This window comes from Drosophila pseudoobscura, chromosome X (assembly GCF_009870125.1).
Source record: "Drosophila pseudoobscura strain MV-25-SWS-2005 chromosome X, UCI_Dpse_MV25, whole genome shotgun sequence".
NCBI classification, from domain to species: Eukaryota; Metazoa; Arthropoda; class Insecta; order Diptera; family Drosophilidae; genus Drosophila; species Drosophila pseudoobscura.
In genome coordinates, this window is record NC_046683.1 from 56,805,182 (window position 1) to 56,831,622 (window position 26,441).

General features: G+C 49.3%; 6 protein-coding genes and 2 long non-coding RNA genes across 12 annotated transcripts; 4 read left to right on the top strand and 4 right to left on the bottom strand.

Moving 5' to 3' along the window:
• The first annotated feature begins 39 nt into the window (after positions 1-39).
• On the top strand, positions 40-1,198 carry LOC117184712 (uncharacterized). Its single transcript, XR_004470140.1, has 2 exons — positions 40-179; positions 232-1,198. It is a non-coding gene; the product is annotated as an uncharacterized lncRNA (long non-coding RNA).
• On the bottom strand, positions 472-3,863 carry LOC4812618 (ankyrin-1). Its single transcript, XM_001352375.4, has 4 exons — positions 2,657-3,863; positions 2,254-2,586; positions 2,082-2,185; positions 472-2,026 (listed from the first exon to the last, which is right to left on the bottom strand). Exons 1-4 carry the CDS (start codon positions 3,468-3,470, stop codon positions 1,202-1,204), a joined length of 2,076 nt encoding a protein of 691 aa, XP_001352411.1. The 5' UTR covers positions 3,471-3,863; the 3' UTR covers positions 472-1,201.
• A 668-nt stretch (positions 3,864-4,531) lies between these two features.
• Positions 4,532-6,067, top strand: PolD2 (DNA polymerase delta subunit 2). The gene has a single exon (XM_001352376.4). It carries the CDS (start codon positions 4,723-4,725, stop codon positions 6,016-6,018), a length of 1,296 nt encoding a protein of 431 aa, XP_001352412.1. The 5' UTR covers positions 4,532-4,722; the 3' UTR covers positions 6,019-6,067.
• LOC4812260 (U6 snRNA-associated Sm-like protein LSm8) lies at positions 6,052-6,406 on the bottom strand. Its single transcript, XM_001352377.4, has one exon. The coding sequence runs from the start codon at positions 6,377-6,379 to the stop codon at positions 6,092-6,094; it is 288 nt and encodes a 95-aa protein (XP_001352413.1). The 5' UTR covers positions 6,380-6,406; the 3' UTR covers positions 6,052-6,091.
• Positions 6,407-6,566: 160 nt separating this feature from the next.
• mRpL46 (mitochondrial ribosomal protein L46) lies at positions 6,567-7,428 on the top strand. Its single transcript, XM_001352378.4, has one exon. The coding sequence runs from the start codon at positions 6,588-6,590 to the stop codon at positions 7,371-7,373; it is 786 nt and encodes a 261-aa protein (XP_001352414.2). The 5' UTR covers positions 6,567-6,587; the 3' UTR covers positions 7,374-7,428.
• Positions 7,429-7,624: 196 nt separating this feature from the next.
• Positions 7,625-26,183, bottom strand: alpha-Spec (alpha spectrin). Of its 5 annotated transcripts, none has more exons than XM_015188059.2 (9): positions 26,058-26,183; positions 19,489-19,586; positions 15,344-19,400; positions 14,775-14,891; positions 11,146-13,069; positions 10,472-11,075; positions 10,203-10,232; positions 8,482-9,082; positions 7,625-8,414 (listed from the first exon to the last, which is right to left on the bottom strand). In XM_015188059.2, exons 3-9 carry the CDS (start codon positions 19,331-19,333, stop codon positions 8,286-8,288), a joined length of 7,395 nt encoding a protein of 2,464 aa, XP_015043545.1. In that variant the 5' UTR covers positions 19,334-19,400; positions 19,489-19,586; positions 26,058-26,183; the 3' UTR covers positions 7,625-8,285. The 5 variants fall into 5 exon arrangements, with proteins under 5 accessions (XP_015043545.1, XP_033239292.1, XP_015043544.1 ...); XM_033383401.1 differs by having other exon boundaries at positions 8,066-8,414; positions 19,464-19,586; XM_015188058.2 differs by lacking the exon at positions 14,775-14,891 and having other exon boundaries at positions 8,066-8,414.
• On the top strand, positions 19,556-20,094 carry LOC117184713 (uncharacterized). The gene is made up of 2 exons (XR_004470141.1): positions 19,556-19,635; positions 19,686-20,094. It is a non-coding gene; the product is annotated as an uncharacterized lncRNA (long non-coding RNA).
• dlt (codanin-1 like protein dlt) lies at positions 20,504-26,192 on the bottom strand. Its single transcript, XM_001352380.4, has 2 exons — positions 26,058-26,192; positions 20,504-24,423 (listed from the first exon to the last, which is right to left on the bottom strand). Exon 2 carries the CDS (start codon positions 24,299-24,301, stop codon positions 20,597-20,599), a length of 3,705 nt encoding a protein of 1,234 aa, XP_001352416.3. The 5' UTR covers positions 24,302-24,423; positions 26,058-26,192; the 3' UTR covers positions 20,504-20,596.
• Positions 26,193-26,441: the final 249 nt, after the last annotated feature.

The window sequence follows — 26,441 nt, forward strand, 5'->3', positions numbered from 1 at the left end:
GGCTGAAAGGGACGTTCAACTTCCAGTCTGGCCAACCGGCTCCACGTTCCGGTCGGATGTCGGCCTTGAGTGATGAAGCCAACCGTCACACTCCAGCCCATCGCGATCAGTAAATTTCACCGCCTCTGGTGTACTCAGCCTGTCTGATCCTGCCGCCAGGAGCCTGTAGGCTGCATTCCGTGAGTGCTCATGTGTGGCGCACAACGACGCCATTAAGAAATTTTATTTCAGTTGACACTCTTAATCCAAAGAGTTGAAGCAGCGTGCAACTCGTATTACCCTTAACTTATGGGAAGCGCAGAGAACGGTTTGAAGTTGGCTGTTTTCTTTGCTCGGTCCCGTTACTTTGTCTGGCCTGTGCAAATGAAGGGATGATACCGACGCCTAGCGGTGGCATTATCCGATAATATCAGTGACTCAACTAAAAACGTTCTTGTCATAAATCTTTTGTTCGGTTTGTATCCAAATTACGATGGCGAAAAATTTCATTATTTATTGATTGATCGTTATTCATTCGATTGAAATTACATTGCAGATACAGAGATTAACAACTTTTTAGCAACAATAATGACAATATTTATTATATAACATCTCGTCAATTGCAAATACAATACAATATTCTAAAACACCCAATATTCATCAGTTCAAAAGCCTCAAGTTAATGCTGATCTCCGATTCCGATATACGGTTACGGCATGAGATAGTATCAGGGGATAGGATCGGTGCAGATAGGAATAGACGTCACCTGTCGGCAGCTGGGCACCGAATTCGGGACGTGCTTACAGTTTACAATAAAGCGCAATACATTATACAATAGCTATACAATCTGAATACGTATACAATATAAATACAAAACATACGAGTAGATGAGCTTTCTTTTCCTTTCCAATAATAGATTCGTATCAAAGAAATTGCACACATTTGATTTTGCCAATATTTTAGTTGTGTTGTTTTAGTTCTCTAGGTACATACGTTTAAGCGTTTTCATATATCAAATACACACGAGTATGTATGTATAATTTGTAATTATTGGTTACCCACATACGATACCTCGTCGTAGGTGTATTAGTATGCGGTAAATATGCATATTAATCAGTATACAGCTTAGGGGCAACATAACAATTGCAGTAATGATTGATTTTAGTTTTTTGTGGTTGGGTTTCATTGGTCGTTAAGGGTTAACATCGACGACGCCCACTTGTTATCTCTCGAACTGCAGCACATAGTCCTTGAGCGGGCTGGGCAGGTTCAAGCGATTGACATTTGGGGCCAGTTTGCGGTTCAGCGCCTCGTATATAGCCCAGCGAGCCAGTTGCTTGAGGCTGCGCGGCTTGCGGTAGAGCGAGGATATCAGGGCAATCAGTTGTTCGGTCTTCTTGCTGGGAACTTGGGCAACGTAGAAGTTGTGCAGCGACTTGAGGCAATTGTAGAGCGGCTCGTGCTCCATGGTCAGGTAAAAGAGATGGATGATACGCGTAAACGTCAAATGCGGATCGTTGAGTATAAATTCCTTCTTCGTTATCAGTATAATATAGTAAAAAAGCAGATATCGAGAGTTTGTGCGGAAAGAGTTGCGGAACGTGTTATCGCCCCCCAAAGCAGCGGCGGCCCCACCGCCGCCCAGAGCCTCGCCGTAGCTGGCAATTTCGCTCGAGAAGATCGCTATGCCCGGCGTAGTCTTGCTGCTCAGTACAATATTCGGATCGGCCCCGTACTGAATGAGCGTCAGCGTCAGCTCGTATATGCACTCCATGTCGTGGCAAGTGCGCACATTCTGCACCATATCCATGACAGCCTGCAGAATGTGCTGATATGTCTTGTTGCAGTCCAGGCCATGCTGCAGCAGCAGCAGCAGAATGTTCTTGATAAAGTCAAAGTTTGTGCGCTTCTGTGCATCACAATTGAGGGTAAAGTTCTCGCTAACCGTGAACACGAGAACGTGCAGCGGCTTAAGATTGGCGCGATACGAACAGTTCGGATTCGCGCCATGCTGTAGCAAAATGCGTATGCAGTTCAGATAGCAGACCTAAAACTACAGGTTACTATACGTTCTGCCAGGATATATTTTTGCTTGGACTCACCTTCATTGAATGCGTAAAATGATGAAGATGGTCCTTGTTGATTAGCGGCACTAACAGTACCATTATGGGCACGGACCCATCCCTGCCCACAATGTTGGGATCACCTGCAAGATTATATCCAGTATACCATATCCCAATAACGATTCAATGCACAGGAGTTTTCTCCCCTTACCATCCTCCTTGATGAGCATATTGAGTAGCTCGTAGCAGACCTCCCAGTCGCGCAGGTGGCGAAATACACAGGCCATGGCACTGTTGCCCGCCTGATTGATGGACTGCTTAGCGCCGTTCTGCAGCAGGAACCGCACCAAATACAAGACGTCCCACTTGCTCCATTTGTCGTAGCCGTAACGAGCTTCCTCCAAAGCATAGCGCACGATGAGTGCATGCAGTGGCGTGTTCCCCAGCGAGTCGGGGGCATTGATCAGCTCCTTGCAGCCGCGTTCCAGTAGGATGCGAAGAGTGGCCAGCGTGTCCTCGGCCGGTTTACGGGCAGCAAATATAACTGCATGGGGAATGTTGTTTTCATAACATTCTGCTATCACGTTGAGAGATTAATTCCATCTTGAACTCACCGACATGGAGCAAGGTCATCTGCTGGGTACAGGTACGTACTGTGGTCACGGCTCCCTGCTGTATAAGTAGCTCGAGAAAGCGGCCATCATGCAGCACGGCATGGTGTATCGGATAGTACTCATCCATGATAAGATTTATCTCTTCCGATCGCGTCAGGACCAGCTGCTGGACACAATTCCATGCACCGCGCTCGCAGGCCAAGTGCAAGAGCGGCTTTTTAGCTCGAAACGGTATCCAAGGCTCTTCCATCTTCTGTGTGAGCAGGCTCAGAACATTGTACTGGTCGCCATCGATCGCATAGCACAGAGCATTTTGAAGCTTGTTGTTCAATCGCTCGCTGACGTCGTCTACATTGTTGTGCCACTTGCCGCTTTCCTCGCAGTTGTGCGTATGGGCGCCGGGGAAGCACATCCGGGTATCCACGTCGATACGGGCACCGTGGCGCAGGAGAAGTTCCACGCATTCTTCGTAGCCTCGGAGGGTAGCTATGTGCAACGGCAGGGAGCAGGGGGAACGGTTCACATCGGGCCGGTGGCGGTGCAAGAGCCACTTGGTGAGATCAATGTGATTTAGGCCGACGCTGCGCTGCAGGATGTTGTATCCGCAATCATCGTATATGACCAGGATATTCTCGTTCTTCGGTATCTGAATCAGAAGGCTTTCGAGTGTTTGCAGCGAGATTTTGGGATTGGCACGCAGTATTTCGAACAGCGTCTGGATCTTCTCCTCCGTTGCCTTCGACACTTTGTGGCCATCGCGATGTGAGAGCAGTGCCGACCCAGAACGGAACACTTGGCTCACGGAACCACCCATGTCGCTTCGCTCGCTGGCTTCTCGTTCTTTAATCCAGCTAAAACCCCACTTTCATGCTTCACCGTCCTGCGACGCAGTTTTTGTTGTGACCTGCTGTGGAAAACAATAAACAACAAAATGCGTAGCAGTCCCCGCAGCCGTAAAAATCAATACGCTCTGTTAAACATTCGCCAAATCAGCACTGGCAACTGAGCAGGAGGCATGAGGCACTCCATTCACGCTATCACATTGTTCCCCATCTCGTTTGTGCCTTTATTCACTAAATGCATTGCATTAACACATCCAAAACTCTTTTTTTCAAAATCCACTTTTTCGCTGAATTTCAGTTGCTCTCTTCTTTAGTGTTGGGTGGTTCATGAACGAAAAAAACGAACTATTCACTGACGTGAACGGACGGAATAAGTTCATCGTTTTATCGATATAATCCAAAAGTAATAAAAGCTATTTTTTTACTATTTTTTTACTCCATCTGGTGCATGAAAATTACTAAGCCGATTATAGTCCGCACTATCGTATGCAATCCGCACTGTATGCACTGTGCTGAACGCGCCCATGTACTCCATGAGTAGCCACAACGACGCGAATGTATTTTCCAAAAATCAGTTTTTACGCCAACAGGGTTCCGACCGGTCTAGCCGCGTACCTTCAAGTGCAGCCAGCAGCCTTTTGTCCGTTGTCAATGGGGCCGAATACAGTAAATACAGCGAAATATTTAGCCTTCCGTCAACGGAATCAAGCAAACTGAAAGTGATAGAAATTTTAAAGCACACCAGGGCCAAGGCGCGCGCTGCTAAAGCTCATAGGCCATCACGAGAGACTGAGCACGAATCTGAGGAGGACGGGTATATAAAATCAACTTTTGATTTGAACTTAATTTAGAATTAACCAAATTTTTGTAAAATGTATATCCATTGATAGTATTTGTTTTAATGCTTATACGTATATTTACTCCTCTTCCCTCAACTACAATTTTTTACGCTTAACGTTAATTTTGTAGCCAAGAACAATACATTTTTTAAAATAGTTGAAATCAACTTGAAATTTTAAATTTTATTTTTAATCAACCGGTATCATCGTAAAAAAAACAGCTGTTTGTCGACGGGAATTCTGTTGAGCAGGTCTGGCGCAATTTTTGGAATCAATCTATGCGATAACGAGAGCAACACGGTGACTAGTGATCGTTGTTATCGATAGATCGGTGGACGGACGCACACTTTAAAAGTATTAAAGAACATCCATAAAAGCGTAAATAATGACTCTTCGGTTTGAGAGCTCCTACGAGAACTTAAGCAGCCAATATCTGCTGAAGGAGTACAATTACCAGAAGCAGTTCTGTCACCTGTACGCTCACCGCCTGGCCGAGATGACGCGCCTCCTGACGCCGCTTGCCCAGAAGAAGTGGGGAAAAACGGAGCCAATTAAGAAGCTGTGCGAGCTGCGTGGCGAACAGGATGTGCACTGCATCCTGATTGGCACCATCTACAAGCACCAGGCCCACAAGCCCAGCATCCTAAGGGACATATCCGAGGAGAATCAATTGGCACCCCAGCCCCCGCGACAGAATTACTCGGAGCCTGAAGACAAGGTGATCCTAGAGGATGAATTGCAGCGGGTGCGTTTACAGGGTAAGATGCTGCAGACCCAGCTCATGGCCACCGGCATCGTGTGCGCCGTCCTGGGCGGAACAGATAACGAAGGCTTTTTCAACGTCGACGATGTGATGTACTATGAAAGTGGGCCACAGAAGCCTTTGTCTACCATACGGAACCGTCTGCTGGTGCTCGTATCTGGCTTGGATCAGCTGCAGGCCCACACCTATGTAGAAGCCCTGAACCTGTTTCAGTACTGGCTTAGCGGCAGTCTGGGCAATGGGAAAGACGCCAAATCCTTGGTCCGATTGATCATAGCCGGAAACTCGGTGCGCGGCAGTGCAGTGGCGCATGTTCCGACCCTGCAGGTAGCACGCTCACAAGCGAACGCCAACGACACTGTCCAGGCGGTCACCCAGCTGGACAGTTGGTTCGCCTCGTGGGCGCAATGCCTGCCCATCGATGTGATGCCGGGCGCCTACGATCCGGCCAACTTTATGCTGCCGCAACAGCCGTTCCACAAATGCATGTTTCCACAAGCGGCACAACTCACATCGTTCCAGGCCGTGACCAATCCGTACAATTGTCGCCTGGATGATGCTCTCATTGTGGGCACTGCAGGTCAGAATGTGGCAGACCTCCTCCGCAGTACTTCGATGGAGTCTTCTCTAGAGGCCCTACGCTGCACCCTAACATGGGGCCATGTGGCCCCCACAGCCCCAGACACTCTGGCCTGCTATCCGTACATCGAAAACGATCCATTCATCATGCGGGAGTGTCCCCACGTCTACTTTGCAGGCAACTGCGAAGCTTTCGAAACGGCACTTCATGTTACCTCCGAGGGGAAACGCACATGCTTAGTCTGCGTGCCCAACTTCGGCAAGACGAAGAGCGTCGCCGTGGTAGATCTGGACACGCTCTCCTGTAGGCAGATAAGCTTTAGCGTAGAATCTGAATGAAATATAAAGTCATATTGAAATAAATTACATGCATTTTAGTAAATATAAAGAGTCTTGTTTTATTCGCTATTCATTAGTGCACAACGGGCCCCAGAGGCTCCCCACGGATGTTGGCGAAGTCCAGGCGGGAGTCGATGCTCTCGTCAATCAATCCAATTACTGCAATGTTGTCGCCGCGAATGATATGTAGTCCCAGCACAATCTGCTCGATGCCGGACGACGTTGAGAAAACCCGCTCATGACACTCGTCGATGATGATGTTGATGGTCTGGTCGAAGCCCTTCAGTGTCCCGATGAAGTTCCGTCCATCCGCAGTAATTATGGACACGGTGTGGTTGATATAGGATTCCAGGCCGGACATTTTTCACCTTATTTCGTTTTATTTGTCAGAAAAAGGAAAATACGGATACGGTAAAACGCTAGCGACGCGCTTTCCGATACCGATAGCGATAGGTGGCAAATGCAACTCGCGAACATACATATGTTCGCCCGACTGCCCTGCTGCTCATGTAATCGGGGCTCGTTTTTTTGGATTTTTTGCCATAAACTTTTAAATTAAAAACTGAACAATGCTACGACGCTTTGTGCAGGTTGGGGCCAGGCAAGCGACTCGCGCCCAGTCCACAGCAGCCGCCCAGGAGAAATGGGATCTTTACGCCGGCGTTCTCGTGGAACGACTGCCCGTGGTCTCCAAGTCACTAAGCCCTGTGGAGCAGCAGTTCCAAGACTTGCTGTGGCGTGTCGAGTACGAGAACAGCCTGAAGTCCGACCATGAGCTCAAGAACGAACGGGAATTGGCCCAGGCCAAGCTCATCAAGCAGGGAAAAGTGCAGGTGGATCTGGACGACAGCATGACCAAGCAGACCGCCCAAGACCTGAAAGATGCATACGTCGAGGAGCTGAAGAAATTCCAATTGGGCTCCCGCACGACTCCCGATGATGCGGCTAAAAAGACCAGCTCAACGGACCGGTGTCTGGAGGACACGCTCTATTTGCTGGTGCAACAAAAGCTCGGCCAGCAGCAGCACATGATCCTGCCGCAGGGAAAGCGCCAAGACGGTGAGTCCATGCGCCAGACGGCGGAGCGTGTGCTACGCGAACAGTGCGGAGACGATCTGCAGGTGCTCTTCTACGGAAACGCACCCGTGGGCTTCCACAAGTATAAGTACCCCAGCAATCAGCGGGCCGAGAGCGTCGGGGCCAAGGTGTTCTTCTATCGCGCCTCCCTCCGCACTGGCAATGTGGGTGACAAGAAGACGCCGGGTCCCAAGTACGAGTGGCTGCCCAAGGATGCCCTCGACGGGAAGCTAACGAATGTCGCATACGCGGATAGCATAAAAAAGTTTTTGTTATAATTGTAAATATTAATGTTTTCTAAAGAATAAATCGAAAATAAATAAAGAGATGAGATTTCTGTTCGACTCCTGGATTGAAACCGAATCCCTCCCAGTCCCCAGCAACAGGCATTCAGAAGTAAACCTCGTTATATTTAACATTTTTAGACATGCAGCAATATATGTATTTATTTGCAATTCACGGATTGTAAATATGTGTTCAATACAGGAGGCAATATTTATTGTTTGTTAAGCTTTTTTCTCTTTTTGTATTTTTTATAAAATATTTTATTTGCTCAAGATATCTCAAAACTCTTTCGTTTCGAATACACGTAGAAACTGGACAAACATAAAACAGGAAAAGGCTGGATCATTATGTATTTGATTCGGATAGTATAGCAATAGTATCTTAAACTTTTTGATATTTCGATTACAGACATTCGACGAAACGACTATAGAAAGTGTATAATGCTTGTTTACTTTACTTTACTGGAAGCTAAGCGTTTAATGGCGCTTCATATGCAATTACGTTGTAAATACTCGTATTTATTTTCTAGATCGTAGGCGTGGCTCAGAGATTAGTTTGAATACAGAGTGTACAGAATGTAACTATTATTTCAGGCGGTGGTAAATCCTCAAACAGAAATGTCCAAATTTAAGATACTTTACGGGAGGTGGCTGGTAAAAATAAAAATGCAAAAACTTCAAACTGGTTTATAGTCATTTTGATAAATATGTATGTATGTATTGCAGGGTGCTATTACTGTTGATTTTAGGTTCATTGTGGCATAATTTCTAAAATAAGCTTTAAATTGTTTCGACTTAGAGACTAAAAATATTGACAAAAAATTGTGTAAATATATAATTTTGTTTTGTTTTGTTTTAGATTGTAAGACATATTCTCAGGCGCCACTGAACAAGACCGAAAGCCCTCTAGTTCTGGAATAGCGTTCGCGTGAAATCGATATAGTCCAGGGCATCCTTGATGGGCTGGCCGGAGCGCGGTTCCGAGAAGGGCTTCATCCGTTGCACACAATAGTCCGCCATGTCCTTGGTGAGGTTCTGGAAATGCACAAAGTCAGATGAGTAATGTAATCGACCAAAAGACAGGACAGCTGACAAAACTTACGCAGTAGAGCTCCTCCTTGGTGACGTAGGGGCGGTCAGCGGCAGTGATAGCGCGGAAGGCATTCTCGATTTCTTCGTAGGATTGCACATTCTCGGTTTCCTTGGAAATCATAAACGCAATGTACTCCTGCAGGGAAACGTAGCCGTCGCGGTTGGGATCGACCACATCGAGAATGGCCTCGAACTCTGGGTCGGGTTGTCCCTCCTCAACCATAGGCAAATCGTAGCCGAGGGCGCGCAGGCATGACTTGAACTCCTGGTGGTTTAGCTTTCCGCTCTTGTCCTTGTCGAAGTGCTTGAACATCATCGAGAACTCCTTGAGTGAGTCCTCGGAGACACCAGAGTGATTGCGTGCCTGGATCTGTTGCTCCAAGTTATGCTGCATTCGCATCGACAGCTGATCCAATTGATCCCATTGCTGGGCCAGACCGACAGTCGAATGTTCCGTGTAGCGATTGTCCAAGATCAGATGTTCCTCGAGCAGAGCGCCCAGCTCCTCGATCTTCTTCAGATCGACGCGACGGGCTCGCACCTCTGTGGCCTTGACGCGAAGCGCATCCAGTTGCTGTTCCAGGGAACCGGAGCCTTCCATCATCGATGTTCTGTGCATGGAATTGAATTGGATTGGAGTGGGTTGAGAGGTTTGCAAAAATAAAATAGATTTCGTTAGTACAGCACGACGAAAGGTCAGCGTTTAGATTGAGTTTAGTTCTCAAAAGAAATTAGAACGTTACAATGATATAATGCATAAGAAAAGCAAATCTTGTTAGAGGTCTGTTACGGGCAGCGAATAAATTCTTGTTTTTTGTTTGTGGGGGCTCTCACAACTAACTTGTCGTCCCTTCATGTTCGTATTTACAGGTGTCGGAATTTTGTTCTTTTTATGGGAATTTCATCGGGATTCACGAGTATCGGAACACTCGAGCAGAGTAGAGAGGTTAGTGTAGTTTTAGAATCATATAAATGGTTTTCTTTTTGTTTTTTTGGTTCATGGAATTCAGCAACTAATAAGGACAATAATTGTCTAATGGCTATAAAGCGAGTTAAAAATAAGAAAAGCGCCAAAGGAATTTCCAAGTTTGTATTTTGAAACAAACAAAAAAATCTACTAAAGTTGTAGTCAACGAACGTAATAATTGAAATTTCTACATATGTATTTCTGTACGCTAAAACATTATTTATTATGCATAGCATTTATTATATTTTGTCACATGCTCAAGAATTAGTTTTCAAGTAATTTCGAAAAGAGTTTTGAGAATAAGTTTCAAGTGTGACCGTAAAGAAATGAAGTCGCAATGCTGCAACTGCAGCTCGGCAGCAGATCGGCCTGTTAGCGACCATCTATTTATACTGATATGCACTATGATACAGAGTGGCCGAATAGTACTAAAAATCTAAGCTGTTAAATTTGAAAACTGCTGCTGCTGCTGTTGTTGTTGTTGTAGTCGCTATCGCTGCTCGATCTTAGATAGAGGATATTTACAAAGAGTTCGGGCACGAAGCGCAATAGCAAAAGTTATTTCCCAAAAGAGGAGGCGTTTGGCGCTTGGTTAGTGGAGGCGCAGCTGTTAGGGGAGGCCTTTCTGCTGGACAGACCAGCCGGCTTCTCGAACGAACGAACGAACAAACCACACACGAAGGATTACAAATAATCAAATCAAAATTCACAAAAGAAAATAGTTTCAAACGCAGAAACAAGACTGAGGACGCCTTCTTAATTACCCTTGACGGTTATAACCCAGCATATAATATCTAGAAAAATAGAATTGAACGTTTCAGTTACGCTTTTCATGGTTCGAATAGATTGAGATTGAGACCACCAAGAGTTTGTTTTCGTTGAAATGGATTCCGTGTGTGTGTGTGGGGAGGGAGGGATTGTGGATTGAGGGGCAGGGCAAGGATACCATGGATTATGGAAAAACCAACACACAATCGCGCACAGCCGGGATATGGCGTGTCGTGGCTTCTCTATTATACGATTACACACTCACCTTGTTTCTGTCAGCCATTGGTGGAAGAGATTGGCATGCTTGGCAAACTCCTTGCGCAGCTTGTCGTTCTCCTCCTGGCGCTTGGCCTCCTTGGCAAGTTCCCCATCGCGTTCCTCTATGATCTTTTGCAGATTACGCCAGGTCTCCTCAAGAGCTTCCATGGTGAACCAAGTGTATGGATTCGGTCCAACATTAAAGCTCTTGATCTTCTGGTCGAGTGCTGCCAATGCCTTAAAGTCAGCTTCGGCCGAGGACAGAGACGCTTGGAATTGTGCGTGGGCGTCGCGCAACGCGCGTATTTCTTCGATCGAATTGCAGCGAACAGGATCTGTGAGATCCTCTTCGGCATTTTCGAACCAAGAATTGAAGGCCGAAGCTTTCTTGGCAAATGTCAAGTAGAGTTCCTCGATTTGGCGGAACTGCTCCTGCATGGCCAACAGCCGCTGCTTGCGCGTATCGGAGGCGTCGCGCAGACTCTGCCAGCGGGCGATCACATCCCCGTGACGCTTCAGTATGGCCGGCGATTGGGCGTGACTAGCATTGATCAGTTGGTCCTTCAGTGCCGTGATGTTGTGGATGCCCTCCTGTTCGAAGGCATTGAGACCTAAACGAAAGAACCGAACACAAAAATAAGTCCAAATTCTCAATAGAGAGCACCTAAAGATCCCACTTACCTGCGTCGAATGTCTCTTGTTTGGTCAACAGCGTTTGCACCGTGGACAGATCACGTCCAAACTCATCGGAGCGCACATAGTTCTCCTTGTCATCAATCCAGCTCTCAACCACATCGGCCTTCCACATGAACTGCAGATAGGCGGAGTTGTCCAGCAGGGCTCCCTTGCGACGGGCAGCCAGGGCATTGAGGTTCTCCAGCTTGTTGCGCAGCTGCTGGCAGCGCTGGGCAATGGAGTCACCGTGGTGGTTCTTGGCCTCCACCAGCTCGCTGCCCTGGTCGCAGATCAGCGAGCAGCGGTCCTTGTGCGCCGTGAAGTCCGTCTCAAAGGCATCGTGCTTCTTCAGCAGACCCTGGACAGCGGCCATAGAGTCACCGTAGTCCTCCACGGAGAGCAGCTGCTGCTTCTCGGTGATCCAGGCCTCCTCCTCCTCGACCTGGGCCAAGAACTGCTGATAGGTCAGCGACTCATCGAGCTTCTGGCCACGCGTGGCAGCCAGATTCTTGAGCTCGGCCCAGGCCTGATTGAGGGCCTTTAGACGCTGCTCGATTTCGGGAACTCCCAAATTGGAGACGTCCATCAACTTCTCGCCGGCCTCCTGGACAGCCTGGATAGCTGGCTCGTGGCTCGCCAGCTCGGCCTCGAGACGCTTGTGCTTCTTCTTGAGGTTCTGGACACCGGTCAAATCGCGACCGTAGTCATCGGAGCCGACGAGCAGCTTCTTCTCCTTAATCCAGCTCTCCTCGTCGGCAATGTCGCGGAAGAATTGGTGCAGGGTGAGAGCCTCGTTGAGGCGGGCCTGACGGTGGGCGGCCAAGTTGCAAATGCGCTCGTATCGCTCATTGATGCTCTGACGCTTCTCCTGGATGCCAGCAGTGTCAAACTGACCGCTCTCGACCAAGGAATCGGCCTGGTTGTTCATGTCCTTGATGCGGTCTTCGTGCGCCACGATATCCGCCTCGACCAACTGATGCTTCTTCATGAGGTTTTGGACAGAGGCCAAATCCTTACCAGAATCCTCAGTGGTCAACAGACTCTCGACTTCGCCCAACCAGAAGTCCAAATCCTTGACAGCAGCGATATAAGTGCGCTGCTTGTTGGCCTCCTTCAGCTTCAGCGACTTCTCAGTCGTCTTGTGCGTCAGGTATTCCCACTGATCGGCGATCTGTGTCAGCCGCTTCTGCACCGCATCCTCCGAGCCGCTGCACTGTTTCTTGTCAATCAGATTGCCGCCCATCGCCAGCACGCTCTGTATGCGATCAGCATTGGCCGCCAGCTCTGCCTCGAAGGCCTGATGCTTCTGATGTTTCGACTGGATGTTGGCCGGATCCTTGTAGCTCTCCTCGGTGGCCAGCTGCAGCTTCTCGGCAATCCAGTTCTCGATCTCGTCGGCATCGCGTGAGAACTGCTGCAGCGTCTGCTCATCGCCCAGGCGGGAGCGCTTCTCGATGAGACCTTCCTTGAGATGGCGCCAGCGCTCCAGCACCTGCTTGCGCTTCTCGTCCACCGCAGTGGAGGCGTAGTGGTTCTGGGCGATCAACTGATCGGCCACCGTCTGTAGGGCGGCTATCTTCTGCTCGTGCCCGTTGATTGCCTTGTCAAAGTCCTCGTGCTTCTTGATCAGCGCCTCCACATTGCCGCCGGCATTGGCGTCATCGTCCGCATTGAGGAAGGCCTCGCGGGCCGACATCCAGGACTCGGCCAGCTCGCAGTCTCGCATGTACAGCTGCAGATCCAAGTTCTGCTCCAGCTGCAGACGGCGCTCGGTCCAGGCCTTCTCCAGATCCTCCCTGGCCTTGGCCAGATCCTCGATCTGCTCCTTGATCTCCGGCGAGGCGTAATGGTTGGCCTGCAGCAACTCGTTGCCAAACTGCTCGAAGGCGCCAAAGGTTCCAGCGCGAGCATCAATCTCCGTTCGGTGTTCCTAAGGGTATTCCGAATAGCAAACGATTAGTTCCTAAATTCTATAATTCCCAAAAAGATATCAACGCCTGGTGGGGGTTAGAACAACAATATGCAACTGTGGCTGGCTGCCTGGGCTTGGTTTATTTATTTGCTGCAGCTTCAAGCTTCAAATTAGTCAAAAACCAACAAACAAACGTGGAACGAAATAGGGTTAAGGAAAGAATTCGATGTAGATGATGATCAGATAAGATCAGAGTAGAGTCTGTGTGTCTGACAGTATTGGAAGATGATCGATGTGTGCGGATACGATTTAATGACTGCCCCAGGAAAGATCGAATTTGTTGAACAGAAATGTACAATGTATAAGGTTGAGGTTTCTTTTTACACGATGTAGAGAATTTTGAGAAGCTATAGCCGATATTTTAAGCGTATCCAGATTACACTTTTCTTTGCGGCTCTTCCTTTTTGCCTGTGAACTGAGTGTGTGTGTGTCGGAGTGAGAGTGATATCAGAGTATGGATGCTGATGTGGATGGATATCCCAGTATTAGATGATATAACAATACAATTCTTGGGGTTATTCAACCAACAAATAATAGTGTCTGTCAGTCTGTGTATGACTATGTGTGTGGGTATGGTTAAGCAAAAGCCAAGGAATATGCTTGAATTTCGCTATTTGTACACTCAAAAGGTGATGCCTGATAATTCATAAAAAGTTTCACCAAAAGACAATAAAATAATAATATAATCGAAAATTCAGCTATGAAGTCCTAGTTTCAAAATTATCGACAACTCGATTAATGATTTATGATTTATGATTTTCGAAAAATTCGAAAAAAAGGTTCAACCAAAATCGAGGTTTTTTAGTTCTTAAGCTCTAGTGCACACATAGTCGTGCATTCAAAAAGTATCTCAGGAACCAAAGAGCGTCCGGCTCAGAATTTGTATACCCGGTTTTCAAAGAGTTTTGGGATATATGTGGATGTGTGTGTAACAGCCAGAAGAAAGCGTTTCCGACCTCGTTTCTGCATCAAAACCAGTTTGCCAAATTGGATCATTTTTATATCCAAAAGGAAGAAATGAAATTTCAGTGGCTATGCTACGCTCTCCACTCGCTTACTCATTCTTTCTATCTCACTCTCTCTCTCCCCTTCTCACTCTTAATAGTGCAGTGTGCGCCCTGTAGCGAAATAGAGCGGAATAGCCACACCGCTGCTATTGGTGTGAGAAGTGAAAGAGAGAGTCGCTCAGAGAGAGAGAGTGACAGATGTAGCGAATGGAATAAAAAACAGTACAAGAAAAATGGAAACGGATACAATATTCTCAAAACTCGAATCAAATAGTTTCCCAAGAGAGAGATCGTGGTCTGCGTTCTGCGTTGGCTGCCCCATAAAATATATTGTATAAATCATATACATACATATGTATGTATATACAGGGTATACAGGAAGAAGTTCTGGTGTTCGGCATCTTATTATTTAAATGTCTTTGGTTGCATGCTGTTCTTTTTTGGGTGGGTTTCATAAAACTTTCCAAGAACAATAAATTTATCTGGAAATAAGAAATCCATCCAACAAATATTCGGAATATTCAGATGATTCGAAGAGCAACAAAATGAAATGGATGGCATGGCACACAGATGAACAGAACACAGAGAGAGAGAAAAAACACACAAAGATACAACGGAATCACTGCTGATGATAATGGGTTAGCCGAAGGATCTACCTCGTCGCCAGATGCGGGTGATGCGATGCTTGCGGTCGAAGCCCCAGTGGCTGTGGCTGTGCCTGTAACTGCAGGGACGGAGCTGCCCAGAGTGAACTCAATCTCAGCACGTTGTGCCTAGATCCAGGATCCAGGATACAGGATACCGATTCGGATTTTGTTTGGGTTGTGATGTTTGTAATGCAGAAACATAACCATGATGGGAGTTTGTTTGTTTGTTTGGATGTTGTTTGTCATGAACCATGGAACCATGAACCATTGTTGTAGTTTGATTGTTGATTGATTGATTGATTGTTTTGTAGGTCGTCGATAAATCGAGTTTGCGATTGGTTTATGACGTGGAAACGAACCGAAAAACCAAAACGAAAGAATCAATAGAGAGGGATACAAGAGTTAATAAAATGCTCCATCAATAGATCTGGCCACAGTTTAAACTGGAAGAAAACAACACCTTCGGCATGACCGAAGCTCTGAATACCCTTGCAGATACCTTGCAGATAATCCTTAAAGATACTCTGCTACATCTGCACTGCAAAGGTCTCTGGGGTCCACTGGATTCCATCTCTTACCTGATGACGTTCAATGAGCGCCTCAGCGCCGGTGACATCATTGGCCAGCTCATCGGAGGTGACCAGGCTCATCATCGAGTTGATCCAGGCGAGCAGATCGCGATAGTCGCTGAGGAAGCGTTGCAGGTCGTACGAGTCGAGCAGCTTCTCCTTGCGGGCGGTGGACTTGGTGATGATCTGGTCCCACATCTCGTTGATCTCCTTCTGCTTGGCATACGTCTGTTCGGCGGTGTCCGGATGAGATTGCATCAAACGGTTGGCCGTCTCGTCCAGCTGACGGATCTTGTCGCGCAGTGCGGCGAGATCACGCTCAACGCCCTCGTGCTTGCGCTGGAGTGTCTGCACGCTACGCAGATCCTTGCCCAGATCGTCATTGTTCAGGGCATTGGCCTTCTCGGCGATCCAGTCCTTGGTCTCGTCAATGTCGCGATGGAAGCGCTGCACCTCGTGGGCGGAGCCCAGCTGGCTGGCCTTTTCGGTGGTGAGCGTCTGCAGGTTGTTCCATTTCTCGTTTAGATCCTGCATCTGGGTCTGGATCTTGAGGGCGGCCTCCGTCTGTCCTAGCGACGTCAATTGGACGGCGATTTCGTTCATGTTGGCCAGACGCACTTCGTTGGCCTTCAGGTCGTCATTGAAGTCGTCGAACTTCTTCTGTAGCACCTCCACCTCCTCCAGATCCTCACCGACCACATCTGCGATCTGGGCATGGTTCTCCTTGTCGCGGATCCACTGGGCCAGATCGGCAGCCTCGCGCACCAGCACGTACGCCTTCACCGTCTCGTTCAGCTTGTTCTGGCGCTCGCGAGCCAGGGCCAGCAGATTGTCGTACTGCGAGTTGATCTGGTTCTGGCGCTTGGCAATCGAATGATTGTCCACAAGGTTCTGCTGCGAGGCACTGAGCCCGGCCTCGATCTTCTTGATGTAGGCAGCTGGGACGAAGCCCTGTCGATCGTTGACCTCCACCTTCCACCAGTCCTTGTTGTTTGAGTTCAGGAGAGTGAGGACATCGCCCTTCTTCATGGACACCTCGCGGGGTGACTTCTCCGTGTAGTCGTAGAGGGCCACGACGCACTCTTTGCCAGTGATATCCACCACGGGTGTCTCCTGTTGCCGGCAGTTCTTGGCCTGCTCCTGCAGGGCCTGGATGGTGTTGCCGAAGGCCTCCAGATCGGAGACAAGCGCCTCGTGTTTCTTCAGCAGCGCCTCCGAAGAGTCCTCATCCTTGCCGTAATCGCTGCCGGTGGCGATCGGCTCCTTCTCGCGCATCCACGACTCGGCCTCGTTGGCATCCGCAAAGTATTGATGGGCCTGCAGCGAGTCATCGAGATCCTGCTTGCGCTGATTGGACCTCTCCTTGAGGTTGTTCCACTGCTCCTGCAGGGCCTCCAATCGCTGCCGGATGTCGTCGCTTGCGAACGGCTGGTCTTTCAGCATATTATCGCCTGAACTGATAACATTCAGCAGCCTGGCCTCGTGGTTGTTGATCTCCGCGAGCACGGCCTGATGCTTCTTGATCAGGTTCTGCACTCCAATCAGATCACGTCCCCGATTGGTTGAGGCGGCGATGGGCTCCTTCTCCCTTATCCAGGCCGCCTCGTCCTCCAGGTCACGGAACAGCTGCTGCACGTGCAGCGAGTCCGACAAATGCTGCTTGCGCTCGCTCATGGGCGCGGCGAGGGCAGCATAGCGGGCCGACAGATTGCCCTCCTTGTTGCGGATATTGTCTGCATCAAAGTGCCCGGATTCGATAAACTTATTGGCAGCCACCTTGATGCTTTCTATGCGATCCTGATGAGCCATGACATCGGCCTCGAGGAGGGCGTGCTTCTTCTGGAGATTCTGCACAGAGGTTAGGTCCTTGCCGTGATCCTCCGACAGCAGCTGGCCCTCGATCTCGCTCAGCCAGAGCTCAATGTCCTCGATGGTGCGATTGAACTGCTGCTGCTGGCAGGCCTCGTTCAACTTGCATCCCTTCTTGTCGGAGGCCTGAACGAGCGTCTCCCAGAGCACCACAATCTCCTGCATGCGCGTGTTGATCTGATCGGCGGCATAGTGCTGCTTCTCGATCAGTTCCGTGCCCACATTGGTGATGTCCTCGATGCGCGACTTGTTGGCGTTCAGCTCGTGCTCGAAATTCTGATGCTTCTGCATCTTTCCGTTCAGATTGGTGGGGTCCAGGTAGCTGTCATCTGTGGCAAACTTCAGCTTCTCGCTGATCCAGCCCTTGGTCTCGTCGCAGTCCCGCTCGAATTGCTGGTATCTGTTCGAGTCCTCCAGCAGCTGGCGCCTCTTTGCCGACTTTTCCTGGAGGGCGGCACGGCGGGCCAACAGCATCTGGCGACGCTGGGCCACATCGTCGGCAGCATAGTGCTGGCCATCGATCAGTTTGGTGGCGAAAATGTCCAGGGCCTTGATCTTCTCCTCTTGGGCGGCCAGACTCTTTTCAAAGTCCTCATGCTTCTTGATCAGAGCCTCCACCGAGTCGAGCGAGTCGCCCAGATCCTCATTGGCCAGGAATGCCTCCTGCTTGGCCATCCAGGTGTCTGCCTGCTCGGTGTCGCGGTAGAAGAGCTGCAGATCCATGCACTGCTCGTACAGGATGCGGCGATCCTCCCACAGGGACAGCAGCGAGCTCTTGTCGTTCTCCAGGGCGCCCAGCTTCTCTTGAATCTCGGCGGCGGCGTAGTGCTCGCGCTCCAGCAGCTTTTGGCCGGACTCGGTGGTTAGCTTGAAGCTGTCCTCGCGGGCATCGATTTCGCCCTTGTGCTCTTGGTGACGCTCCAGCAGGGCCTCGGCCCCAGCCACATCCTTGGCCAGCTCATCGGCCGAGATAATGGCCTTCATGCCGTTGATCCACGACACCAGGTCGCGGAAATCGGCGAGGAAGCGATGCAGATAGTAGGACTCGTCGAGCTTCTGCTTGCGTTCGCGGGCCTTGGCCGTCAGACTCTGCCAGTAGTTGGCGATCTCCGATTGCTTGTCGCGGATCTGATCGCTGTGATCCGCATGAATGGAGCACAGACGCTGGGCTTCAGCGCCCAGGGTTGACACCTTGTCCTCGAGGGCAGCCAGATCGCGCTCTACGCCCTCGTGCTTGCGCTGCAGGGCCTGAACGCTGGCCAAGTCGCGGCCATAGTCGTCGGAGGAGAGAACCACATCCTTCTCGGCGATCCAGGCGACAGTCTCATCGGCATCTCGGTTGAACCGCTGGATCTCGTGGGCACCGAAGAGCTTCTCCTGGCGCACGATGGCCAGCTGCTTGAGCCGCTGCCAGGCCTCGTTGAGCTCCTCCTTGCGCTTGGTGATGGTGTCGCGCTCGGGGTGGCCATCCTGGATGAGTTTGTCGGCCAGCTGGTTCACTTCGGTTACACGGTACTCCTGCGAGGCCATGTCCTTCTGGAATTCGTCGAACTTACGCTGCAAGACCTCCACGTGCTCCAGATCCTGGCCGAACTCATCGGCCGTAACAAAGGTCTCCTTGTCTTTGATCCAGAACATGACCTCCTCGCACTGGCGCAGGAACTGCACTAGAACCAGCGCCTGCTGCAGCTTCAGACCCTTCTCAGCCAGGCGGCTGAGCAGCAGCTCCCACAGCTGATGGAGCTCATCCAGTCGCCGCTGAATAGTCTCGGAGGCAAAGTGCTGCTGATTGATCATCTCCTGGCCGGTGTTGTCCAGCGACACGATGGCATTGCTATGCGCCGAGACCTCGGCCTCGAACGCCTGATGCTTCTGGATCTTGGCCTGCAGATTGGTGGGATCGCGATAGCTCTCCTCGCTGGCCGCTTGCAGCTTCTCATGGATCCAGGACTCCAGCTCGTCGGCATCGCGCTTAAAGTACTGAAAGCGCCGCGAATCCTCGAGCTTCTCGCGCTTCTGACGGGTCTCGATCTTGAACTCGTTGTAGCGCGAGAGAACCTGCTCACGACGCTCCTGGATGTCCTCGACGGTCTCGAGGATTTTCACCTCCTTCGGTGTAAAATTCTCCATATCGTTATTTCGTTTGCTTGTCTTCTATTCTTGAAAATATTCGTTCGTCTCGTGGCTTCGTAAAGAGCTGCAAAATACAAACACACAAATTTTCTATCAATCAATTTCCATTTCCTTTCGTTTTGTTTACATTCGCTATTGTTGTTCCAATTTACCGTAAGATCCAGGCTCTAGGCGCTGCCAACTGGGTTTAAATTAATACTGCTGCTGGTACCTGCTGCTGCTTCTTCATCAAATGTTTGACCGTGCACAACTGTAAAATAAGTATGTAATTATTATGTTTTCATTTGCATTTGTAAAAGGTAAAATATATGTATGTATGTAAATATAAAATAATGCATCATATTAATAGACTTTTTAGACTACTGATACCGAGAATGGCTGATTTGGGTTTGAATTTCGATTTTGTTAGTCAAAAAAGTTGGGAAAACGACCGGAAAATGAAGGAAGGAGACTTCCTTGTAGAGTTTTGTGGGTGTTCTGTCGCACGCCATGAAAACGGTATCCAGCAGTGTCTCCGGCCCAAGTCTTGCACAAGTACACACACACACATGCAAGCTCATTCTATTTTTAGATCTGTGAGCTTTCTCGACTTCGTGCGAACGAGAGGGCGCGGATTTCGACGAATCCGAAAACCTCGCTGGATATGAACTATATGAACAATATATTGCCTCTGCTCCAGTTTAAACAGGCCAAGAATAGTTAAATTTGTATTCTAACTTGCACACACATACAAAAATAAAAAGAAGATATATTGTAAATATTGAACTCTTGTCTGCATCCCAACCCTGGCCTATCGTCACAGAATATAATTGCAATCGCCGCTTATCGCGCTCACGACTCTAAACGAACAATTTAAATATGATCGAACCGGTACATCTACGACTGCAGCGATTGCATAATCGTTAGCTATGCAAAATAATGAATATATGTATTCACTTTACTCGCAAATACAAATACAAATGACACAGAATAGAGTTGCAATCGCCGCTTATCGCTTATCGCGTTGCCAACTGCTCAGGTCGATGATCGAATCGTTTCAGAATGCGGCCCCGCTCCGCTTGCCGTTCAAGAATAAACTAAAACTAAAAGAGGTGACAGTGACGCACTCGTTCACAGCCAATTGTTATCTTATCGACAACATGTCCACCCCAATAAAGACAATCCCGCTTTTCCCCTCCGAGTTATTTGCTAGTGTCCCTTTTATTTAGGGAGCCAAAGAGTACGTTACATGACATAAGGGCTGTATTTTTGTTAGGAGTTTTAGAAACTATCCAAATCACGTGACAAGTCGGCCAGCATCTCCATGAACAGATGCGATTTAGCGTCGTCCTCGGGGCTATTGATGTCTTCCTTGCTATCATTGCTATCACCGCCGCCAAAACGATTCCCCTGCGACAGTTGCTGCAGCATTTGGGAAAGGGCATTCCAGACGGGCGGTGACCAGTTCTCCTTAAAGAGCGGCATGAAGAGCTCGTTAAACTGATCAGCATTCAATACGCCTGCTTCCAGCATGGTGAGGAGGAGCTTCTCCAGCAGGCGGAAGCACTCCAGATGGTTTCCCAGCTCCTGGATAAAGCTCACACTGAGCAAACCATCAAAGATTCCCGGTAAAGCTGGCTCACTGGCCGAGAGCTGAGGTGTGCGCCATACTGTGCAGCTGGCAGAGAGGATCTGTGGTGTCAGGAGCTGCGGCTGGCGGATGATCAGCAGCTGGACAAGTCGCACCAGGCCGGAGCCAATCAAATGATAGAAGACGGTGGGCAGCTGGGTCAGCAGAACGGCGTGTTGGATCTGCTGGAGCAGCGCCCACAGCTCTGGCGCACTACCCACGCTCTCCGGACGCAGGCTGACGCAATGAAGCCACTGCTGCAGCTGGAAGAGCATGTCGGAGAGACTGAAGCCCACGTCCAGGGTCAAATGCATCTCGTTGGAGCTGCCGCCGCCAGTGGTCTCCAGTTTGTTTTTGTTGGCGCGGCACACCTTGGCGGCCAGCTCCTGAAGATCCCCTTGGTAGAAGCTGGACTGCATCACGTTCGCCTGCAGCCAATGCTGCAGCTGAGTCTGAGCCTGTCCCCGGATCAGTTGGGCGTACGTGGCTCGCAGCACCTCGTTGGTGCTGTCGGGTAGCAGGGCCCCCAGGGACTGCTCAATGCGCTCCGTTAGCATCCGTGGCACTTGGTCCGCCCATCGCTGGCAGGCCTGCGATTTGGCCTCTTGGTAGATCTGCTGGATGTCGCCAAACACATCCTGATACTGCGTGGAATCGATCTCGTTGACACGGCCATCGGCCGCCGCCTTGGACGGCAGCAGAATCTGCTGCTGGGCATCCTTCACCACGCATTTGAAGCTGCGCTCAGTCACAAACTCTATGAGGCGTCTGGTCGAGGCGTTCTGCGAGTGGAGGAAGGCATCGCCAAGTTTCCGCTGCTGCTGCTCCGCCGGACTGAGCTCCACGCAAGCCACCACCGATTGGGCCGTTGCAGAGGTTGTGGCACCACTCTGATTAAGCTGCTCCAGCCGCGTGGTTATGTACCGGAATCGGCCGCTTCGTCCAGTGCTTTGGGATTGCCGGGAGGGCGTGATGTTCACTCGGAATTCATGGAGATAGGGGCAGGCCACCGGCAGAAGCTCCTCCATCTGCGGCACATGGGATGTCTCCAACGAACGAAACGAGCTCAGGCAGCTCTCCACCACGGCGGCATTTCCACCCATTTCCAGGGCCCTGTAGCTGTAGTATCCGCTGACCAGATGCGGCTGTGCCTCCAATAACCAGCCCAGGCAGCTCCTGGCAACGAACACGGCACCGGGCTGCAGTTTTTCTGCAGGCATGGCGGCGTACAGGGCATAGAGGAGCTCCAGAGTGGCCAGAGTGTTGGGCAACTGGAGCGCGATGAGGTCCAGCATCACCAGATACTGCACCAGCCAGGGCAGGGTGATCAGCAGCTTGCCATTCACCATCGATCGTTCGAGGAGCTCGCGAAGATTAAAGTCCGGCTGGAAGTGGCTGCGCAGCTGAAGCTGCTGCTGGCAGACCTGCGATTGTGGCTGGCCGGAACAACGATTGTAGGGTAGGGCCGTCACATATCCGAGGAACTTTGCCAGAATCAGCATATTGGCCATGGTCTGGGCACGCACAATGAAGGGCCCGCCCTGCTGCGAGGGGCGTTCCTCCTCCACCACATCCTCGGCCAGCTGCTTCAGCTCGAATGTGGAATCATTTTGACGCACCAATTGGACATATAGGGCGAGCTTCAGCTGCACTAGAAAGGCCATAGAGGAGCAGTCGCTGATAAAGTCGCGGAAGAAAGCCTGCGAGCGGGGGAACTGATCCTCGACGCTGGAGCTGGAGGTCACCAATCGCTGGGCCAGGCGGTTCAGTCGCAGCTGGTCCAGCTTGAGACCCAGCTCTTCCGGAGATTCGGTTGTCTCGCTGCCAGAGATGAGGAGCTGGCTGACAAACAGCTTGGCAAAGTGGGCCATGTTCACGGCATGCTCCGAAATCTTAAAGATGGCCCGCACATGCGGCTTGAGTTCTCGATTGAAGCAGAACCCCCGATTGAGGTGGGTGGCCTCCCACAGCTTGAAGGCCTTGTAGAAGAGATCCCGCTGCGACTTGAAGGCCCCGAACTCATTCTGGTTTGGAAAGTTATCGCGCGAGTCCTTCTCCTCGTGGTAGTAGACGTTCTGCTGGCTGCCAGGCGAGGCCAAAGTCAGGGAGGAGGAGGCGCTGGAGGTCTCCTTTTTGGCCAGTTCCTGCTTACGGTGGCACGACTCCTCCAACTGCTGCACCAGGGGCTGAGGCAGCAGGCCCAGGCGCTCGTGTTGCAGGAGTATGCCGAGCGATTTCCTGTCCAGCTGGAGAAGAAGATACTGCTGATGCTCCAACAGTTGGAGGGCAAAGTAAATGCAATTCTTGTAGAGACCCAGACGCTGCAGGGGAGTCCCCAGATCCAGCTCCTTCACCGCTTGACTCGGAGTCACATCCGAGTCGTGGACGTTGAGCAGCTGCATCACAAAGCTCAGCTCCCCGAGCACATTCGGCACCATATTGAGATCCATTAGCTGGCCATAGATGGCCGAGAGCCCCTGCAGCTGGCCGGGACTTTTCACATCTTCCAGTTTGACGGGGACGGGCTCCTGCATGCTGGAGACCTCATCTTCTTGTCCCCTCTCTGGGACCACACTGACGGGGGCCTCACTTTTGATCTCCTGCTTGTGGAGGAGTAGGGATTTGCGCGCCTCCATATCCAGGGCAGCGCCCTGGCTGCGATCGAACAGTTCGCTGCTCTGCGAGAGGCGCCACAGATTGTTCTCGTTGCTAAAGGAGCTGGTGTCACCAAACGAAGAGCTGGCCGACACGTTCTTGCTGATGGTCATCGGGAGAACCCGACGTCTGGGTTTGGCCTGGGCCACTCCCTGGGCTGTCTGCTGTTGTTGCTGCTGCTGGGGAGTGGTCTTCTTCTTGGTGGATCGCTGGTGACCTTGGGTCGGTGTAGTAACCAGAAAGTCGCCTAGACAAAAGCTGTGGCCACGGTCACCAGATGCGCCTCCTCCTCCGCTGCGATTGGCGCTTTGGGGAGTGCTGCAGAACTGACGGCTGCCTGGAGCACCTCCAGCGGACCTTCGGCCTTGCGACTGCGGCCGGACCGGAGTAGACATCGAGGATGTGGCACCGGCTGCACTCTGGTTGTGGGGAGATGCGTTGAACAAGTCCTCAGACGGCAGCAGTGGCTTGGGCTGTCGTACAGGTGTTAGACACTTGGGAGTCGTCTCGGTCTCGCTGCCGCGGAAATGCTGCTCTGTATGTTGGCGCACGGCAGCCAGAAAGTACACGGCAAAGTCCTCCAAGCTGCAGGTCTTTCCTTTTTTGAAGAGCGACACGAACTTGAAAGGCAACTGTACACGGGGAACGTTTTCCAGATTCGTCAGCAAACGCTGGAGCTGATTCTCTTCCAATCTGTTCATTTTTATTCCTTGTATTTTCTGTCGTTTACAGTGACGTTAGGGACATAGCCTCCTTATTACGGAGGCAGGCTCGAGCTATTTTTATCAGCTCTAAATATTTCTCTCTCTCTCTCTCTCTTTTCCTGCAACGGAAGAGGGGAGAAGAGAAATGTTTTCTTGTACACTCTCGGCTTTTGTTTGGTTTTCGTTTCTATTTTTGGATATTTTTTTTGTTTATTTTTTTTGGAAAGGCTGAAGGATTTTGTTTCCTTGAGGATTTTGATAGCTTTTTAAATCACTTCCCTCAGACACAGTAGGACGCGCAGAAGGACGAGGAAGAGGAGGAGGAGCTAAGGAACTAAGTCACGAAAGAAACTACGAGGTATCAAAATATGGCAACATATTTCATTGATACTATATAATAGGGTATGTAAGGTTAGGATACATGGTAAAGAGATAAATAGGGTATAGAAAATGCAATTTCCAGTAAAGTAAATAATAGAGAACATATAGACACACAGACAATGCACAACATCAAACCAAATTTAAATTTAGCTTTAAAATGTTTCCTCATGCAACGACCCTCTACTGTACACAAATTCCCCTTTTGTTAAATGTTGATAAGCATACATATATAAGATATTTCAGGGAATTGATTACTGCTGGATTACTTAACATTTCCAGAATATGAATGGACGAGAAGAGGTCAAAATAGCAACAATCTGCCTTAATTAATTAAAACCAGTGACATCATTTCCCCGTGGACAAAACAGTCACACATCAAGAGGGTGGGTCGACGCCAGAGAGCAGGGCAGGAAACAACAGAAGAGAAGTACAAAAAAAAATACCCTAGGCTAGGCTCGGGCATTTTTTGTCTCTCTCCTAAAAGCAGCCATACAAAAGTATGACCAAACACTTCACACACACACAAATATCATTGAAGGCAATTTAACTGTTTATCGCGGTACAAAATACAAATAACAACAAAAAACAGCAAGTGCGAGAGAACGAACCCCCTTGAAAAGAGAGCAAGAGAAAACACACATATGTATGCCTACAAACCCATGCCTGTGTGTGTACATTAATTGAAGTGTCTATCAGAAAATAGCTGTGGATGACGTAACCCTCGCAGTTTGGAATTATGAGCAATGATTGCCAAGCATGAAATATAGAAGTCAAAAGAACGCATAGGCTGTGTTGTACTATAGCCAAACACACACTCGCAAAGGGGCTGAAATATCCTACACGAATTAGCCTTCAAGCAAAGTCAAGGACATTGTCATTAAAACAGGTTTTTGGCAAATGTATGGCAAAACATTACTCTTCGTACTCGGACGCTCTCACATACACAAAAACAATCCCATGACAGGCTCTCTCTCTCACGCTTTCTCCCGGCTGAAGTTGCCGCACCACCAGCCGATGACGTACACACACGCACACAAACACAAAACTCCTGCACGCATGCACACACACAAACAAAAATGAAGCTACTACATGCATAGATACTTTTTTTCAACTTCAATTGGAATACGGAGTTTGTACAAAATATGAACGATTTCAGGATAATTGAGCTCCCGGTATTGCCCCATTCATCTATTTAATAATTTTTAGCACTTTTCGCTCAAATTTTCCCCATGTTTAATTGGATTTAGACTGTCTCTATGAGAGGGTGTGGCGTTGACCCGAAAAATTTTCACTTTGCTCACTAAAAAACTTTAAATTGCAACTTATAGCTATAAATTCATGTGCTACCATTATAAAATTAATGAAAACTTACACTTTGATATCTAATGTAATGTTTCACAGTTGTTTCATTAATACAATTACTGATTTTAAATGGTTTTTTGTAGTTTTTCGCAGCGCCTGAATTTCACGCGAACCGCACGGTAAAAATGTTAAATCGATAGTACACTGCGATATCGATAGCCCATAGGCGAAGAAAACAAAAAACAGATACAAGTTAACCCATTACGACGCGCTCCTAAGCGGATCGTAGTTGATAAGGATAAAAAGTTGCAATATGCATTGCATTTTCAGTGCACACAAAAACCCATTTGGTATTAAATTAACAATTTTAAGTTGACTAAGTTTGCGGCCAAGTATGGTAATATACCGCTGTTAATTCTTTTCTATTGCATAAATGACACCCGTAACTACACAA